Source organism: Aotus nancymaae, unplaced genomic scaffold, assembly GCF_030222135.1.
Source record: "Aotus nancymaae isolate 86718 unplaced genomic scaffold, 86718_ANA_hifiasm-v0.15.2.pri h1tg000051l, whole genome shotgun sequence".
Taxonomy (NCBI): domain Eukaryota; kingdom Metazoa; phylum Chordata; class Mammalia; order Primates; family Aotidae; genus Aotus; species Aotus nancymaae.
Genome location: NW_026988465.1, coordinates 24,829,063 through 24,849,067, shown reverse-complemented (window position 1 = coordinate 24,849,067; position 20,005 = coordinate 24,829,063). Strand labels below are relative to the sequence as shown.

The following is a 20,005-nucleotide window of genomic DNA, read 5'->3' as shown; positions in this document are numbered from 1 at the left end:
TTCAGTGTAGAAATTTTTAACATCTTTCATTGACTGTTAAACCAACATTTCATTACTAAGAAAAAATCACCCCATGAAAAGATCATAGTACGTAAATGAGCGCTTCAGCTGGAGTGTTTCAGGATTAGACAACTTGACTATCAGTTATAACACCATCTGGACAGATCATTTGCAGTGATTTTAAAGTTTTGAGCTCAATGAGTTGATTAGACCTCTAAGTCAGAACACTGTATGAAGACACTGTTTGTTTATAGTCTTCAAGGGTTTCTGCTCCAGTTTGGTCAGGAATTTGGATATGCATATCTAAATAGCTAGGTAATCAGTTCCTTCATGCTTGAGGTTTTCCTTCATCTGTGACTGACCATTACTTTTTTTGAGAGTGAAGTACTAATAAGATTATGAGATAATGGGACACATGCTGTGTGGACAGGACTTGTGACTTGTTGGGTTTTACTGGAGTTGGCTCTGGCTTGCCATTCCCGTCAGAGATCCATAATCATCAGTGTCAACAGGTCTTTTGGTGGGCGGAGTGTGGACAATTTACTCAAAGAAGAACCTTTGAAAGACTCTGGTGGAATTCATAAACAAGTCTGATAGTGATCTCAAACCAGTGGGAGAACATGGATTGGGAGAGTCTCACAATTCAGTATCTAGACTCTCATCCATTCCCTCATTTTCAGCAGATTACTCAACTGGGCTGAACTTCGGATTTCAGAGTCTGATTTCGTTTTTGTTCAACCTCGCAGTGGAGAAGATCACATTTTTGCCAAAGTTTGGAGAGAATGATCACTTAGCTGATGGAGTGAGAGGGGAAATGGAAGTTTAGTTGTGTCTTATACAGACTTTCAAAATAATCTTTCCTGAGAATTGCTTGCACCCTCACATTCAAAAATTGCTAAAGTCTCACAATCCAACCCCTATCAAAGGTTATGCAGAATAAATCAGCTTGCTTATGTTCTTCCTCTTTCCCCAACTGGGTTATATTCAGCTTAATTGGATCTACTAACCTGGTTACCAGCTTCCCACAAAGTTGCTGCTTGTGTTCTATATAAAGGTGTAAAGCCTTAGACTAATACAAATAATGTTACTTTTCAAATCTGTCATAAACACACATGAACCCACCATCTGCCAAGAGATTCTGAATGTTGGTAGTAACTTAAATCTGCATGTAATTTTCTTACCTTTCCATATCCCTGCTCTCTTTCACTGGAAAAAATGATTACCCTAAATTTTATGTTTATCATTCCCTTATATTTAGTTTTATGACACATATTTGTAGTCCTAAAAGTACATGGTTTAATTCTATTTGTTTTCAGCTTATAAACAGGCTAGTATATTACATGTATCTTCTGAGAATTACTTTTTTTCTTAATATTGCTACTAGATTCATTCATATCAGTGTGTGTAGGTGAAATTCATTCATGTTGACTATTGTATGGTATTCCTCTTAAATATACCATATTTATCCATATTAAAAATCAAGAATGTTATACATCAACCAATGATACATTTATATCATATCAAAAGATTGTGCTTAATGCATTTATATGCATTTAATACAAGAAGTAGAATTTTGAGAAAGAAGTAGTCAAAGTTTGAGTAAAAGATAGGTGATTGAAGCTTGGAAAGTTTTTCTATCATTTTCATGACACTAAATAGTATGGCAATGTGTTTATGTAGGATTTGAACTATGGCCTATAATTATCTACCCTTGTCAATTCGGATTTATACAGTTACTAGACCAGTAGGATCACTTTCCAGTTTAAGAAGGAAAAACCAGCAATCTGTGGATCATTCTGTCACCCTCCCAACTCTCTCTGCTGCTGGGAATAGAGATTGGTCAAGGGGCTCTCAGGAACCATAAGCTACTGCAACATATGTATACCATACTCCTGAAGATATTTAATGTGGTTTCGGAGGAGATATAACAGAATTATTTAGTTAAAAAAAAAAAGGCAGGGGGACAATCAAGAACCCGACAATCAAGAACACAATGAACTATGATGAAGGTAACCCACGGAGGGCAGCCCAGGTGCTGGTGCTAGGCTGTCTTCAATAAAAAAGGCATTTCTGCAGTTGTCACAATAGCTAATTGAGAGAACTGAGTAGAGAGAAGTCTTATTAAGACTCTAGAACTCAGGAGGTAACCAAATGGCCATGTCATATTTGTGTTATTTGCTTGAAGATGTCACCCAGGATCCAAATTCCTGGAAGTTACCTCCCTGAGCCAAACAAACAAATGCCTCTGGCCCCAGGGCTCGTCTCCAGTGGTGCCGCACGTAGAGTGGACTATTAGTGGCATCGTGTTTAATGCTGGTTACTCTATTCTCTGTTGAACCTGAGGAAAAATTAAGGCAGGGCCTATTGTGTCTCTAACAGGACTCATGCATCTGGTGTTTCCATCCCTCTCAAAGAGCTGATATTATGCTAATAAATATTGTGTAGTATGAGCTTTCAGAGCCCAAAATATACAGTTCTTCAAACAAAGGAAATACTTATTATTCCCCCAAATAAATCAAGAAGTTTGTATGGTTCAAATGTTATTAATGACTAATTTTGCTTGATTGTATTCCTTCTACTTACAAAGAACAAGTTTTCCTGAAATTAATATTGTAATATAATCATGTCAGAATGTTTGCTGTCACCCAGAATTTATCATAGCTAGGCTAATGGAAGTTTTATGTTGAGATTTAAAACAGGAAAATTAATTTGTCATTCCTAAGAATACTAATTAAGTTTATAGACTTAAGTATAGATTGAAAGTTGAAACAACTTAATAAGGCTGGTGAATAATTCTGGAACCATTTAGGGCAATTTAACCATTTGTTTAGAGTTGCACTGACTTAAGGAGAAAGAGTAAAAATCTGGGAGTTACTCCTCTTCAGTTGGAGGAAGTTGGTTGTAGGGCTAAGGGCCCCACAGGATCGTGGGGTGTCCCTTATGTTGTGCTGAGGCTCAGGATTCAAGAAATAGACAGGACACAGAAGTACAAGGAAAACGCAGCTGGGCTCAGGGGGGCTGTGCCACCTATATGCAGATATAGGCAAGGCTCTGAATGTCCGGAAGCATCTGTATTTATTGGGTATAGGTTAGGGGGCAGGGTAGTGAGTGAAGTCATCTTTAAGGATAGTGATAGGGTCGTGAGCAATAAAACAAGGGGTCCACCCCCATTAGGTCACCTAGGTTAGGAGATGGACAGTGTGCAGCAAGGGGTCCACCCCCATTCAGTCACCTAGGCTAGGAGATGGACAGTGCGCAGCACGGGGTCCACCCCCATTAGGTCATTGAGGCAAGGAAGTGGGCCGTGTGCAGTAAGGGGTCCACCCCAGTAGGTCACCGAGGCATGGAGGTGGGCCGTGAGCAGTGAAGAGGGTGCAGTGTGCAATACCTCTATCTAGAGGCATGCTACTCCTAAGAAGATTTAGAGGAGGATGCTTAAGTCACACTGCAGTGACAGAGCTGTCAGGGTCTACGCCACCTGCTGGCAGCTCCCAATGAATTCTATAGGAGGATGCTTTTTGAGCTAGCACAGTAACAAGAGCTGATAAAGTTCACAGTCACCAAGGTGCGATTATCCGGAGGGGTTTGAGCCTTCGGATGCTCAAGGGATTGCTGGTCTGAGGGCAGCCTTCCACAAGAACTGGAGCAAGGTCCTACAACTCCTTTATCAGGAGGAGTGGCTCTTGCCCCAAGCCTGCCATACAGTGGGTATCTTTACAATACTGAACGCTGCCACCTGGGCCATGGATTCTTGTCCTGGTATAACTGTTTTTCCCTTAAATCATGCTCTGCACTGTGTCTACTCTAGATATTCCTCCGACTATAAGCTGTTTATTTCTTAATTTATGTTCTGTAGCATGTCTACTCTAGGCATTCCTCCAATTATGAACTAAGATATAGATATATCTAGGGAAATAACTGGGTAGTAACACTATAAACTGAGATATTCTTCAGGCCCTAATTCTATGAACTAATATATGATTATATATAGAGGATTATATAAAGGGAAATAACTGAGTAGTAACACTGTAAACTGAGATATTCTTCAAGCCCTAATTCTATAAACTAATATATGATTATATACAGAGGATTATATAAAAGGAAATAACTGAGTACTAACACCATAAACTGAGATATTCTTCAGGCACTAATTGTGCCAGGATTCTGCTTAGCTTTGCTTCCTTAGTCTAATGATACGTTCTGGTAGGTGAGGCTGGGCAGCAGAGCAGCCCAGGTGACAGTGGGCATGCAGTCATCCCTCCTGTCCTTCCCAGTTCCCACCTCAGGTGAGCCTGCCTCAATAGCTACCTGTTCGCTATCACATTTGCTTTCAGACACCTACACAGATTGTCTTGTCTTTTTATAGCTAAAGCAAACTTTTACAAAAAGAAGTAGCAAAGAAGAAGAAGCTATTTGGAAATCACCAAACTTATAACATATATTATGGGGTTTATACATTTATCACAAGGATAGAAATTCTTGATGTCCCCTAATTTAAATCTCTGTAGCTTTAAAAAATGGCATATGCAGCTGTGCACCGGAGACAAAAGTAAGTTCATTTAAGGCATTTTTCCACCTGCTTATTGCAATCCATTCATTAAAAGTAATTTTTATTTTCAGTGTAAAATTTGGTATTACGTAAATATAATCACTCCCACTGGCCTTCACAACTTTCTAGCACATCTATGAGTTGCAAACATATATTTTCCCACTTAAATTTACAGAAGTTTTTTTTAAAAAATATTTTTGCTAGTTTTAGTGTTTGATTAACAATGGGAAATGGGTGGGGAATAATGAACTTGAGACATAAAGAAATTGTATGAAAGAAAACCATGTCAATGAGGGGAGAAATCTTCTTCTTATGCCAATCCAAAGAGGATTTGATGCACTATTGTTGAGTGCATGTCAACGCCGCACTGTTGTCCTAGACACAGCTGGGGTGCATAATGACCATAGAGTGCAAAGGTTTGCAGACTGCAGTGAGCAGTGATTTTAGCAGTAATTTTATATCTACATGAGAGCCAATTCACCTTTCTTCTGGAACTTAGAATGCTGTACTGTTGTTACCAGCCAGCTTCCTCTAGACTGTGGCAGAATTCATCATAATTTCTCTTGAGTTTATATGCATATTTAAAAGAAAAAAATATTTTTATTCCAAAAATCTGGGGATGACTTTTGAAACCTATGGTAAGAAATTCCTTAATGACTGTTTTTTTCCTCTTGTTGTAGAGTTTACATTGAATTAAGAAAGAAAAGTATAAAACTTTTTACAACAGGTTTAAACTGAGACATTATATTGTTACAGATTTATTTGTAATTTTGAAGAACAAAGAATTAGATAGTGGCATCAATTAAAAATGAACAATTTGTGGATATAATTAATCAGTTAAAATTAATAACCACCCAAGCTACTAGAATTTTTCCCTATAAGCTAAATCCCCAAGCTATTAGAATGTTTCCCTATAAGCTAAATCACATATCTTAACATAAATAAGATATATGGCATTCTTCCAATTATGGAGTAATGTTAAGAGAGATTAAGAAAATAGCCCTACCATCAAGGAACTTACAATCTAAAAGGAGAAAATAAATAGCCCTACCATCAAGGAACTTACAATCTAAAAGGAGAAAATAAATAGCCCTACCATCAAGGAACTTACAATCTAAAAGGAGAAAATAAATAGCCCTACCATCAAGGAACTTACAATCTAAAAGGAGAAAATAAATAGCCCTACCATCAAGGAACTTATAGTCTAATAAGAGACATGTGAAATATGTAAATAGAATATGAAGTAGAAAACCTGTCATTTCACTGTATAAAAACGCCATAGGTTAAAAGGAGTGATAGAACATTTTAAAATCAAAGAGTCTCAGAAAATTTTATAAGTATGTTGCGTTGAGCTGACTACCAAAACATAGAAAAGATTTGGATGGGGAGTTTGCATGAGGCAATGTGGAAATGATTGATATTAGTAAGTGGTGAGCTCTCTTAGAGGGTCTATTAGCATATCTCTCATGCTTGAAGGATTGTACAAACAGATGAAACAAACAGCCTGTAGCTGATTATTGAGTGATCTGTGCACCAACACTCTATAACAAAGACAGTATTATTCAGTGGTTAACAGCAAAGATTCAGGCATCATATATACCATTTTCAAAACCCACTTATTCTCTGTATGACCCAGGTTAATTAAGAGGCTTGAGACTATATACTTAGTGTTGTAACATAAATAAGATATATGATTTAGCTTATAGGGAAAAATGTATGGCTTCAATAAAAAATTATGCATTGTCTAGATTCTAGAGGACATCCCTTTGATCAATCTGATTCTGATTCTGTGGCAGATATTTTACAATTTTATAAATTATTAACTGATAGCAATATAAAATAATTCTTGTTTATGACATACAAATTCAGTCCTGTTGGGCAGAGATTGAATTGACTTCCCTCTCCCACAGTGGAACAAGCAAGTTTAGCCTCTATTTGCACATTCATTTCTACATTCCTTTACTTCTTATAAATTTGTGCTGCTTTGACTATTTTTGAACCAGTTATTATACCTGCGTGGGTCCCTCATTGAGTTGAATAAAATCTTTAACACATTTATTTTATATCTGTATGAGAGTTATTTCACCTTTCTTCTGGGACTTAATTCTTTTTACTAAATATTATTATGCTAAGACATTTATATCATGTGTAGCTATGGTTGATTCATATTAACTTTGGATATACTTCAGTGTATTTATTCATATTTTTAAAATCCAAGAATGTTTGACACATTGGCTACATTTATTATAAGCACAAAATAAATGTATTTGGAAAAGATCTTTTGCCTAAGACTTCATAACTTATCATACTTTTCCTGTTCATTATTGCCTCCCCAAAACCTTCTTCAGTGCTCCTTTCACCTCCTTATTCCTTAAAGTATAGATGAGTGGATTCAACATAGGAGTCACCAGGTTGTAGAAGAGAGTGAGAAACTTGCCTTGGTCTTGGAAAGAGCTGTTTCCTGGCTGCATATACATACAGATGATGCTCCCATAAAACAGGGAGACCACTGTAAGGTGAGAACTACAGGTCTTGACGGCCTTCCATCGCCTGGCAGCTGACTTGATTCTCAGCACTGCGGCAGCGATGTAGCCGTAGGAGACAAGAATAAGAGCGAGGGGCAGTAGGACGATGAGAACGGCAAAAGCAAAGACCAGCATTTCCACTGCACGAGCATCCACACAAGCCATCTTGATCAGTGCTGGCATTTCACAGAGGAAGTGGTTAACTCGGCAGCTGCCACATCTGGAGAGGGTCATTGTTAGTGGTGACATGACAATGGCATTGAACAGTCCACTCCCCCAGGCTGCAGCCACCAGTCCTAGACATAGCTGGGGGTGCATAATGACCAGGTAGTGCAAAGGTTTGCAGACTGCAGCATAGCGGTCATAGGCCATGACAGCCAGAAGAATGCACTCAATTCCCCCGACGGAAAGGAAAGAGAAAAGCTGGACAGCACAGCCGGCATAGCTGATGGTCTTGTCGGGGCCCCAGAGGTTTACCAGCATTTGTGGGATGCAACTAGTACTGAAGCAGAGATCTAGAAAGGAAAGATTTGCTAGAAAGAAGTACATTGGGGTACGAAGTCGAGAGTCTAATATACACACAAGGATTATGGTTGAATTTCCCAGCACAGCCATGGAATACAGAATAAAATTTACTATAAAGAGCACCATCTCCAGCTTGGGGCGATCAGAGAAACCCACCAAGATAAAACCGTACTCTGAGCTGTCATTGCATTTTTCCATTGCCTTCCTTTCATATCATCTGTATAGCTGGTAGGGACAAAATGAAGAATATTTAATCTGCATTATCTGAATGCCATTGAATGTCAGGATTTGGGGGAAGTCTCTCATCCCATTCAATAATTGTAGCATATCTTCTGCCAGCTAGCTATATAAGCTGTTTATCATTTGTTCAAACACATAAGGCAAAGTGTTTCATTGTCGGGAAATTCTTGTTTATAATCCTCTTTTTATTATGTAGGTATTTTCTCCCTATAATGCACAAGACAAACTATTTTAACTTTATTGAATACACATCGATCTAATACCTCTTCATATGATGTAATTAACATTTTTTTTGAGACAGGGTACTATTTTGACTTTTTTGAATACACATCAATCTAATACTTCTTCATATGACATAATTAACATTTTTTTGAGACAGGATACTATTTTGACTTTTTTGAATACACACCAATCTAATACTTCTTCATATGACATAATTAACATTTTTTTTCTTTTTTGAGACAGGGTCCTGCTCTGTAGCCCAGGCTGGAGTGCAATGGTATGACCTCAGCTCACTGCAACCTCTGTCTCTCAGATTCAAGCAATCCTCCCACCTCAGCCTCCTGAGTAGCTGTGACTACAGGCGCCTACCACCATGCCCAGCTAATTTTGTTCATGTTTTTTTAGAGATAAGATCTTACTGTCTTGCCCAGGCTGGTGTGAAACTCCTGGCCTCAAGTGATCCTCTTTCCTCAGCCTCCCAAAGTGCTGGACTGAATGGATATCGGCCAGGCGTGAACCACCACACCCAGCCAACATCCATTAACATATTATAGACATTTACTACATCTTGACTAAATTTTCTGAAGTCCAAGACATTCACTTTCCTTCAGTCTTCTTATACATGGTTATCAGGTGTATTATCACCCTAGTAACTGTCTCTACATGCCCTCAATGTTGACAATGACCTGAAAATGTGACAACCATGGCTGAGCTCACTACTTGCATTTTTGAAAAACACAAAACACAGGAACTAATGCCCACTATGAGCTGGACTATTATATCCTAATTATTGTGGCATAAAGTGTTAATGTTATCTTTTCACTCAGGTTATAAATGTATCTACTAAATATCACAGTTCTTTATTCCCATGAAATACCATCAACTTGGATCTCTACAATTCATGTCTTTGTAAGCAACAGAATTTTGCAACCAAGATTGCCAAAGTCAGAGAGGATATTCTTTCCAGTAATAAAATGGCAACTTTGAATACACTTTGTCTTCAGTTAGTCTTTCGCAAATGTTAAAAACAATGTGATTAGCTTACAGAGGAGAGGTGCATGGCAATAGGGACTAGGGATGAATAGAAACAAAGGAAGGAGAATGTGGTAACTAAAAAGGAATTTTAAAAAGCATAATTTAAAAACAGAAATTTTAAAAAATGACCCTAACATGGCTAAGAAGAAAAAAGTGAGATTGATTCATAAAAGACACATATTCACAACTGGATTAAAGGACACTAGGATAAAAGTAAAATAACAGAGAAAAGGAGAAGTGTAAAAATGGAGCAGCAGGTACAATATGGGTGTAAAATATACTTCACACTATGATGCAATCTAGAGAATTAGTGGCTGCTTTTAATTGGGAAATTGAGAAAAAATAAATACAGAGTAGGACTTAAACTTTTGTCACGGATATTTTGATTTTCAAATGAAAAACTTGTCTTTCGTGATAATGTCTTGACATAGATGTTCTTATAGTAAATTTATTTTGCATAGTCAAATATAGTATACCAAAGTAAAGAAAAATTTCTCCATTTTCTCTGGTCATTTAGGCTTACCTGGTTTCAACTTTCCCAAAGCATATAAGAAGAAGAAATATTCATGTTATTTCCTCTGGCTTAGATTGTTATCTAGGATTTTGTGGAAGATTATGTGGTTAATAGAAATAGAAAGTAACAGTACAGTTATGACACGAACGCACCAGAAATCATATAGAAGTAATTAAAACAATCTCAATGTGTCAAGAAACAAGCGGATAAGTTCCAAATTCTCTTTGCATTAGATTCTAGTTTTTTTTTTTTTGAAGATAAAAGAGGAACAAAGCCATGCGATTCCTTTTCTTACGATTTAAGTGTTAGAGTAATGGTGTTGCACTACTTCAGAAAAAGGTAAAATGGAGTAATTGCTATGGGTAATTAAATTATAGAGAAAAGAGGCAATAGTAACGGAAAAATAGTGTTCACATTCTGCCTCTATCTACCTGCCATTTGGGACAATATCTGGTGTTCATCAGGCTTTCTGGAGCTGTCAACCAAAGCTCCATGGCAAGGATGTCCTTCTGACTCTAGAAAATAACCAAGGCAGATTTGAAAGGTCTTATAGACTCAGATGGGGAAAAAAATGGAGGACTAATTTCTTAGGATCAAAAGTAGTACCTGATAGTTGGCTTAACATGCTTTCTTGCAAAGATCATGGGGATTGCATGCTCCTTTGGGTAATTAACTAGTGCTGCAGAAGGGAATAGAAGAGTAAATTCTTATGGGAAATCATGGAGTAACATCAGATGATTGGGTATCAAAACTCTTGGATCCTTTTTTAGGTTTTCATCTGAGTGATAGCTATTCATGTCTTTAAAATTCGAGTTTTTCTTTCTATGGTAAAATATTTTTGGAGTTTAGTGGGGCAAAAAATAAATTTGGCAACATAGCACAAATATGAACAATATTTGAACACTTCTTTGTTCTTGAATTGAGATTTAGTCAATTTTCTTAGGAAAGAATATTACAGTCTAATTTATATTTTAATATAATTTCCAACTGAAAATGATATTGAATCCAAAAGTGTTCTTTTTGTTGTTGTTTTGCTGTTGTCACTTGATTTGCAACTTTTATTTACAGGTTCAATTGGTAAAGTTACTGGAATATATTACATACAAAATAAACACATGAAATTTGATTGATTGATGTTCCCCAAAAACCTCCAAAATGATAATATTGTCTCTAAGGGAAGTTAAGGGTTGGAGAGATTTCTTTAGGAGTGGCGCGTAGCCTAACAAGAAACGTTGAGCACATTCGTTGCTGTGAGACATTAAAGCTTACATTTTCCACAAACCGATGTTATTTGAAATTCATGACTAACCCTAAAAATATTATTTCAGAATCAGAACATATATATGTTATCTGGGTTTAAAATTATGTCATTTCATACAAATAAGAGTGAAGTAAAAAGGAATGTAAGAACCAAGTATTATGGACAATGAACAAATCACGATGGCTCAATAAGTTTCCAGATAAATTCTGCTCTGTTTTTGAAAACAGAGAAAAATATTTACAACGCATATGTAGAACAGATGGCAAATATTTTTAGTGATCAAAGAGCTTTTTCCAGTATGTACGTTTTTTTCAAATAAAAAGGATTATGCTTGCCTGGACAAGACAAATAGGCAAAGGATAGTGAGATACAGTTTACTGAAATTGTAATACATATGGTCTTAAAACATGTAATATTTTTTCAACCTAATGTATAATTAAATAAGTACAAATTAACACAACAATCAGTAATTATTTTTCTCATGTCATATTGTACATACTTTTCAGTTGGGTCATATTCAATCTATGATGATAGAGAATGGCACTCTCATAAACTGTGTGTGAGAATGTAAATCGGTTTTAAATTTTTGGAGGATAGTTTTACCAGATTTTTGGAAATTTGGTAAATGCACAAGTCTTTAACCCATTAATTCCACTTTTAGGAAGTTACTGTTAGAAATATTCATATAAGTGCAAAAAGAAAAAAACATAGCACAGTTAGATTGTGGGTTTTAAAAAAGGGAACAGACTAAATGTTTATTGACTGAATAACGGTTTAGTAAATGTTTGTACATTCATAAACAAAGAGTATAAAGTCACAGAAAAATTTAATGTGTGTGTGTTGATATGGAAGCTAAACAAAAATATATTAAACATTTTGAGTATTATATAGTAAATATTTCAAATATATTTTAAATATATTAAAATGGTATTAAATACAGAGTAAATAGAAATTGTTAAATAATACTATATTAAAATTAATGCGATTATTAATATATAGTTATATATTAAATATATAAAATACATTTAACTTTTGAAAAATTGTGTTTCACAATTTCAGGTATAATGCCTCCCCATTTCTAAAATGTTAAAATTAACATGCATATGCCAAGATAACTAAAGTTTGAAGGAAGGGGATTTTCAATTAATCCATTTTATTCTTTCAAAAATTTTCATATTAAAAAGTATTTTTTAAATTGGTCCATAATAATTGTACATATTTATGGTGTATAGTGTGATACTTTGCTATGTATAAACTGTATAATCATCAAATCAGGAGACCAGGTGCGGTGGCTCACGCCTGTAATCCCAGCACTTTGGGAGGCTGAGGCGGGCAGATAGCGAGGTCAGAAGTTCAAGACCAACCTGGCCAATATTGATGAAACCCCATCTCTACTAAAAAAAATTATAAAAAATTAGCCAGGTGTGGTGGCATGTGCCTGTAGTCCCAGCTATTCAGGAGGCTGAGGCAGGAGAATCGCTTGAACCTGGGAGGCGGAGGTTGCAGTGAGCCGAGATGGTGCCACTGCACTCCAGCCTGGGTGACAGAATGAGACTCCATCTCAAAAAAATAAATAAATTAAAAAACAGGATATTTAGCATACTGTCACCTCATACATTTATCATTTCTTTGTGGTGAGAGCATTCAAAATTCTTCTAGCTATAGAAGACTATACATATTTTAATATATAGAATAATGTTTTAACATATGATATAGAGTAGTATTTAATACAGAATATTTTGAAATATACAATGCGATCTTATTAACTAGAAGTGACCCTACTGTGCAAAAGAACATTAGAATTTACTACTATAACTTATCGTAACTTTGTACCAATTGACTGAATGCTCCTCATACTCCCCTCTCCTTAATCCCCCAGTTTCTGGTAACTACTATCCTACTCTATTCCTATGAGATAGATTTCTTTAGATTGCACATATGAGTGAAATTGTGATATTTGTCTTTCTGTGCATGGTTTATTTCATCTAATGCATGTCCTCCAAGTTCATCTGTGTTGCCACAAATGAGATCTCCTTTTTTATGACTGAATAGCATTCCTTTGTGTATATATACCACATTCCTTTATCCATTCATCCATTGATGGGTACTTAGGTTGATTGCATATCTTGGCTATTGTGAATACTGTTGCAATAAACATAGGCGTGCAGATATCTCTTAGACATACTGATTTTAATTTCTTTGGATACATATGCAATAGTGGGATTGCTGGATCATATTTTGATTCGATCTAATTTAATTTAATTTTAATCTATTTTCAATGTTTTGAGGAAGCTTGACAGTGTTTTCCATAATTGCTGTACTAATTATATTCCCACCAACAGTGTATAAGAGTTCCCTTTTCTCCACATCCATGCTAGCATTTGTTATTTGTTTTTTATTAAATAGCCATTCTAATTGGGGTGGGGTGATACTCATTGTGGCTTTGATTTGCATTTCCATGACTATTAGTGATGATAAGCATTTTTCATAGATCTGTGGGTCATTTATATATCCTCTTTTGAGAAATGTCTTTCAGATCTTTTGCCTATTTTAAAGGCATGATCAGATAATTAATAATAATTATAATTATTGCTATGGAGTGGTTTGAGTTCCTTATATATTCTGGATATCAACCCCTTATCAGATGCATAGTTTGCAAATATTTTCTCACATTCTATAGGTTATCCCTTTATTCTTTTGATTGTTTCCTTTGCTGTGCAGAAGCTCTTTAGTTTGGTGTAATCTCATTTGTCTGTTTTGGTAGTCTGTGCTTTTGAGGTCTTATCCAAAGGTCCTTGCCCACACCAATGTTATAAAGCCTTTCTTCTACATTTTCTTCTAGTAGTTTTGTCATCTTGGGTCTTAAATTTAAGTCTTGAGTCCATTCTGAGTTGATTTTTGTATATGGTTAAAGATAGGAGTCTATCTTGCTTCATTTTTTTGCATATTGATATCCAGTTTTCCCAGCACCATTTATTAAAGAGACTGGCCTTTTCCCAATGTGTATTTTTTGGCACATTTGTAGAAAATCATTTGGCTGTTATTGTGTGGATTTATTTCTGGGTTCTCTATTTTGTTACATTGATTTATATGAATTTTTACGCCAGTACCATGCTGTTTGGTTACTATTGCTTTGTAGTATATTTTTAAGTCTAGTAGTTTGGTGCCACCAGATTTGTCCTTCTTGTTCAAAGACCTCAAAAGCATAGTTCAAGGTGGCTTTGGCTATTCGGTATTTTTTTTTTTTTGGTACGTGTGGTTTCATATGAATTAAGGGATTTTTTTTTTATGTGAAGCATATCATTGCTATTTTGATTGCATTGAATCTATAGGTTGCTTTGGGTATCATAGATATTTAAACAATGTTAATTCTTCTAATCCATGAACATGGCTATCTTTCCATTTATTTGTGTACTTTTAATTTATTTCAACAATGTTTTATAGTTTTCACTGTAGTGATCTTTCACCTCCTTGGTGAAATTTATTTCTGGGTATCTTTTTTTGTAGTGATTATAAATGCGATTGCTTTCTTGATTTTTTCCCATATAGTTTGCTATTGGCCTATAGATATGCTACTGATTTTTGGGTGCTGATTTTGTATATTGCAACTTTACTGAATTAGTTTATTGGTTCTGACAGTTTTTTGGGTGGTGTCTTTAGGGTTTTCTATATATAAGATTATGTCATCTGTTCAGGGACAATTTGGCTTTCTCCTTTCCAATTTGTATGGCTTTTATTTCTCTCTCTTGCCTACTTGCTCTGATTAGCACTTCAGTACTATGTTGAATAAATTGCTAAAAATGGGCATCCGTATATTTTTCCAAATCTTAGAGGCAAAGCTTTCAACTTTTCCCTATTCAGTATGATGTTAGCTGTTGGTTTGTCATATACGGACTTTATTGTGTTGAGGTATGTCCCTTGTACACCTGGTTTGAGAGTTTTTATCATAAAGCCTGTTGAATTTTATCAAATGCCTTTTCTTTGTCATGTGGTTTTTGTCCTTAATTCAGCTAACATGATATATCATGTTTATTGATTTGTGTATGATGAACCATCCTTGCAACCCTAGGACAAATTTCACTTCATCATAGTGAATGATCTTTCTAATGTGCTATTGAATTTGGTTTGCTATATTTTTTGAGAGTTTTTGCATCTATGTTCATTAGGGATACTGGCCTGGAGTTTTCTTGTTTTGTTGAGTTTTGTATGGTTTTGGTATAAGAGTAACAATAGCCTTGTAGAATGAGTTTGGAAGAACTTCTTCCTCTTCAGTTTCTAAAATACTATGATTTACATAAATACGCGAACATAACTGAAGTTTCAAAGAAGTGAATTTTTAATTTTCCTTGCCTATTCTTCTAAAAATAAAAAAATTAACATATAACCATATGAAAATGTAGTATATAATTCTGTGTTACTTTTACATTTAAAAGAGTTAGATAAATTTTGAAAGCAAATTTTAAAAATTAAGCTTCAGTTTAATTTCATTTTTTTAATGTTTTCTGTGTCTTCTAAGTAAAAAAAAAAAAAAAAAAAAAAACTCAACCCACTAGCTCATTTAACAGTTGACTTAATGTCCCTGATAGTTAAGTTCTGAAGGAGTTGAGAAAAGAAAGATGAATTATAGATTGGAGAGAGTAAAGAATGAGAAATGCTTAGATTTATTGATAAAAGTAGTTTTTCTTAGGCCATTTTTTTTCTTCTAAAATTGGAAGACAGCTATATTAACTCATGTGATTCTCTCTGCATAACTGAACAATCTTAAGAGATTCTGAGTGATGACATCAATGAGTAATACTTAAAACTAGAGCAAGCAGGAAAATGATTTTCAACTTCTGCAGTTCTTTATAAAAGTTGGAAGGAAGAACAAGACCCTAGAGATCTAATTATAATAATTATTAGAATTAAGCTACCAACAGCAATGATCTTGTTTTCTCCATGTCCACAGGGATCCACCTCTTGGGATAGGAGAACTGATTAACATGTTCTTCCTATGCTGCATGCAGCTGTTAAAAAGTTTCAAATGAGTTTGTTATAATCCATAAAATGGAACACTCTCTGGGGTTATCTGACTTAGAAGAGAAAACAGTCAATTAAGGACTGATTACAGTGGAGAGCTAAAGTGAGTCAGCTCCTGTTGCTGTTGTCTTCCCTTTCTTTACAGTTGCATCTAAGAGCTATTCAGCAGCCCTGGGAATTTACCCAATACTATTATTCACACCATCAAATCTGAAACTTTCCCAGTATAACTCAGATAATCATCCCCTCACTTCTAGGTGGCATTTTGATGAGTAGAGATTTAGTGAGAGTACCTAGGAGAATTATTCTCTATCAGTGACTTTTTTGTTCTGTAATTATCCCTCAGGAATAATTCCCACAAAATCTTATAATGTAGAATGACTCTGGGATATGCAATATATTTCTATTCATTAAACATTTTCAGGCACTGTGAAAGACGCTTGGGATATAAATAAATGTTACATATATGTCCTCCAAAATCTCACAATCCAGAGAAAGGTAAGAATGAGGAAGTTACAATATTGTGTCAAAATTACTATCTTATCCAAGACAGTGAAAAAGATAAACATTGGATAATTTGTTCTATTATGTTTGTTAACTGTTTATCTTTCCACTCTATGATACTTTCATTTCCATTAAGTATTGTGTGTTTACTGCTATATTACCATATGTGTAATACCTTCTCTTAAGTATGAGTTAGTCTTATTGATGGTGGCAGGAGGCAGATAGGTTCGTAGGTGGAAAGGGGCGGTTCCACAGTGAGGCCCAACCTTCAAGCCAAGGAGGGCCTGAAGCCTGGGGGCTGGGCTGCCAGTTCCAGATGGAGTCCAGAGCATAGAGGATGAACTTCCTTGATGTTTTTTGGCCAATCAGGTGGTGCTTTTTCCAGACTCACCCATGAACCAATCAGCATGCACTTTCTCCATAGACCAATTCTCCAGCCCATTGACCAATCAGCATGTACTTCCTCCTATTCAAGGATGAGCTCAGAATAAACTTCCTGGGGTTTATAGTTAACTACCATACCATACTGTCAGGGGAATTTGACCCTGATCAGCAGGAGGAAGCAGGGCTGATTTTCGACAATGGGACCACAGAATAATTCATGTGGAGCACAGTAGATCCACTTGGCTACCTCCTGTATTCCATTGTAACATGAATAGACAGGTGCAGCAACTTCAGACTGAGAAGGCCTTGATTACCAAGGGTTCAGACCTTTAGAAATGAAGGTTTGGGTCACAATCCCAGGTCAGCAACCAAGACCCTTCAAGATGCTAGATGAGAGTGGGGGAGATTGGAATAGATAACTGGAAGATACCCTTGTGAATTTCCACTCAGAAAGAGAAGTCCATGAGTACCATGGGAGATCTACTTCACTAACATGAGGGGAGAAAATTATCTATGTGAGTCATGGAATGAATTGCAGTGATCAGAAAATTGATGTACTATTCTGCGTCTCACAAGAAATGAATGAAATTTTCTGCCACTCTGCATCCTTGCTAGGAATTGGTATTTTCAATTTTTTATATTTTAGCCCATTCTAATAAGAATGTGGTGGTATCTCCCTGTTTCTTTATTTGCAATTTTCTAATAAAAAATAATGTTGACTGTCTTTTTATATGCTTATTTGCCATTTGTATGTTTTCTTTGTTAAAGTATCTGTTCAGATATTTTGCTCAACTTTTAATTGGTTTACTTATTTTCTTATTGTTGAGTTTTGGGAGCTCTTTGTATATATTATACACACACACACACACACACACACACACAGTTTTTTTTTTTTTTTAATATGAAAAAGCTCTACTTGCAGGAGACCAGGAATTTAATTGAACAGGCTAACTCTTCAGATGACTGACTCCTCCTTCTCATCTTTCTTCTCCTCTGCTGCATCAGGGGTAGAACCAGCAGCAGCAGCTGCAGAGCCCAAAGAAGCAGAGATGGCCACAGCCCCACCAGCAGGCACACTGGCAAGCTCATCAATACCTTGGGCAATGATATCTTCAATATTTTTTTCCATTCAGCTCACTGATAACCTTGTTTAGCCAGTCATCAACTGTCTCCATGCTTACTCTGTCCAGGATCTTCTTGATGTCCTTGGCACTGGGGGAGGTGTTGCTCTCAAGGGCAGCCAATAGGTAGGAAGTGAGACAGAGCATCTCAGTGGCAGTGGCAGCAGCAGAGGAGGGGCCTCATAGGTCATGATATGTATGTTTTGCAAATATTTTCTCCCAGTGTGTGACTTGTCTTTTCTGCATCTCTGGAAATAAAGCTAAGGCACAGAACAAACTAACTTAAATGGTCTATCCAAAAGAAACTACTAAATTTTGGTAAGCTAGTCCAGGTCTATGATATTTTAACTTGGGGATCACAAGCTCAGTGACATCATATTCAAACTCTGGCAGCCTTGCAGCCAATAGAGAGGTTTAACCTCTTTTGGAGCTCTGTTAAAAGAAGTAAAAGTCATGTTCACCGAAAACTATAAAACATTGTAGAAAGAAATGAAAGATTTAAATAAATGGAAAGTCATCCCATGTGCATGTGTTGAAAAACAATATTATTAAGATGACAGAACTCCCCAAATTGATCTATAGATCCAACGCAATTTCTAAAAAAAAATCACAGTTGGCTTTTTAATTTTTTGTTTTTGCAGAAATTAACAAGCTGAACTTAAAATTAATATAGAAATGCAAGAGACAAAATAGTCAAAGCAATGTTAATAATGAAGAACAAAGTTGAAGGACTCACACTTCCCAATTTCAAAACTTGCTACAAAACTACAGTTATAAAGAAAGCATGGTAGTGGCATAAAGATAGAAATATGAATCAATGGAATAAATTGAAAGTCCAGAAATAAACTCTCAGATTTGTGGTCAATGGATTTTTGACAAGGGTGCCAAGATACTTTACTGGGGAAAGAATACTCTGTTCAACAAATGATGCTGGGACAAGCATCAAGTATATATGTATATCTAAAAAGATGATGTTGAATTCCTTCTTCACACCATACATAAAAATTAACTCAAAATGGATCATAGACCTAAATGTATGTAGAGGCTGAACTATAAGACCCTAGAAGAAAACCCAGGTAAAAATCTTTATGGTCTTGGTTTACATAGTAGTTTCCTAGATACAATACTTAAAGATAAATTGGACTTCATCAAAACTTAAAAACCTTTGTGCTTCAAAGGACACCATCAAGAAATTGAAAATACAGAATAGGAGAATATCTTTGCAAATTATATCTCCAAAAAAGTACTTGTACTCAGAATATGTAAAGAGCTTCTATAACTCAGTAATAAAGAGACAAATAGCTTAACTGAAAAAGTGGGCAAATGATTTGAACACACATTTCTCCAAAGAAGATATACAAATGGCCAATAAACACGTGAAAAGATGTTCAGTATCAAAAAAAGAAAAGAAAAAAAGATGTTCAATATCATTAGTCATTAGGGAAATAAAAACAAAACCACAAGACAGTGCTTTGCAACCAACAGCATGCTTATAATAAAGAAGAAGACAATACCAAAGTGTTTTCAATAAAGTGGAAACAGTATCCTCTTATGTTGTTGGTGATAATTAAAATAGAATAGCTGCTTTGGAAAACATAGTGGCCGGGTACAGTGGCTCAAACCTGTAAACCCAGCACTTTGGGAGGCTGAGGCAGGCAGATCACCTGACATCAGGAGTTTGAGACCAGCCTGGCCAGCATGGCAAAACCTTGTCTCTGCTAAAAACACAAAAATTAGCCAGGCATGGTGGCGGATGCCTGTAATCCCAGCTACTCAGGATGCTGAGGCAGGAGAATCACTTGAACCCGGGAGGCAGAGGTTGAAATGAGCTGATTGCCCCACTGCACTCCAGCCTGGGTGGCAGAGTCTCTTTCTCAAAAAAACAACAAAAAAATTAACCATAGTTTTACTATATGACCCAGCAATTTCACACATATGTAAAATATATACCTAAGAGAAATGAAAACATATGTCCACACAAAATTTATACTCAAATGTTCATAGTGACATTATTCATAAAAGCCAAAAAGTAGAAACAACTGAAATTTTCATCAACTGATGAATGGATAAACGAAATTAAGTATATCCATGCAATGGAATATTATT

General features: G+C 35.8%; 1 protein-coding gene across 1 annotated transcript; it reads right to left on the bottom strand.

The window, feature by feature from the left end:
* Positions 1-6,870: 6,870 nt before the first annotated feature.
* Positions 6,871-7,797, bottom strand: LOC105726382 (putative olfactory receptor 2W6). The gene has a single exon (XM_012465805.2). It carries the CDS (start codon positions 7,795-7,797, stop codon positions 6,871-6,873), a length of 927 nt encoding a protein of 308 aa, XP_012321228.1.
* Between the last annotated feature and the right edge of the window lie 12,208 nt (positions 7,798-20,005).

What these genes read in the sequence shown, in the direction of transcription:
- LOC105726382 (XM_012465805.2), bottom strand. Translation starts at nt 7,797, where the DNA reads ATGGAAAAATGCAATGACAGCTCAGAGTACGGTTTTATCTTGGTGGGT.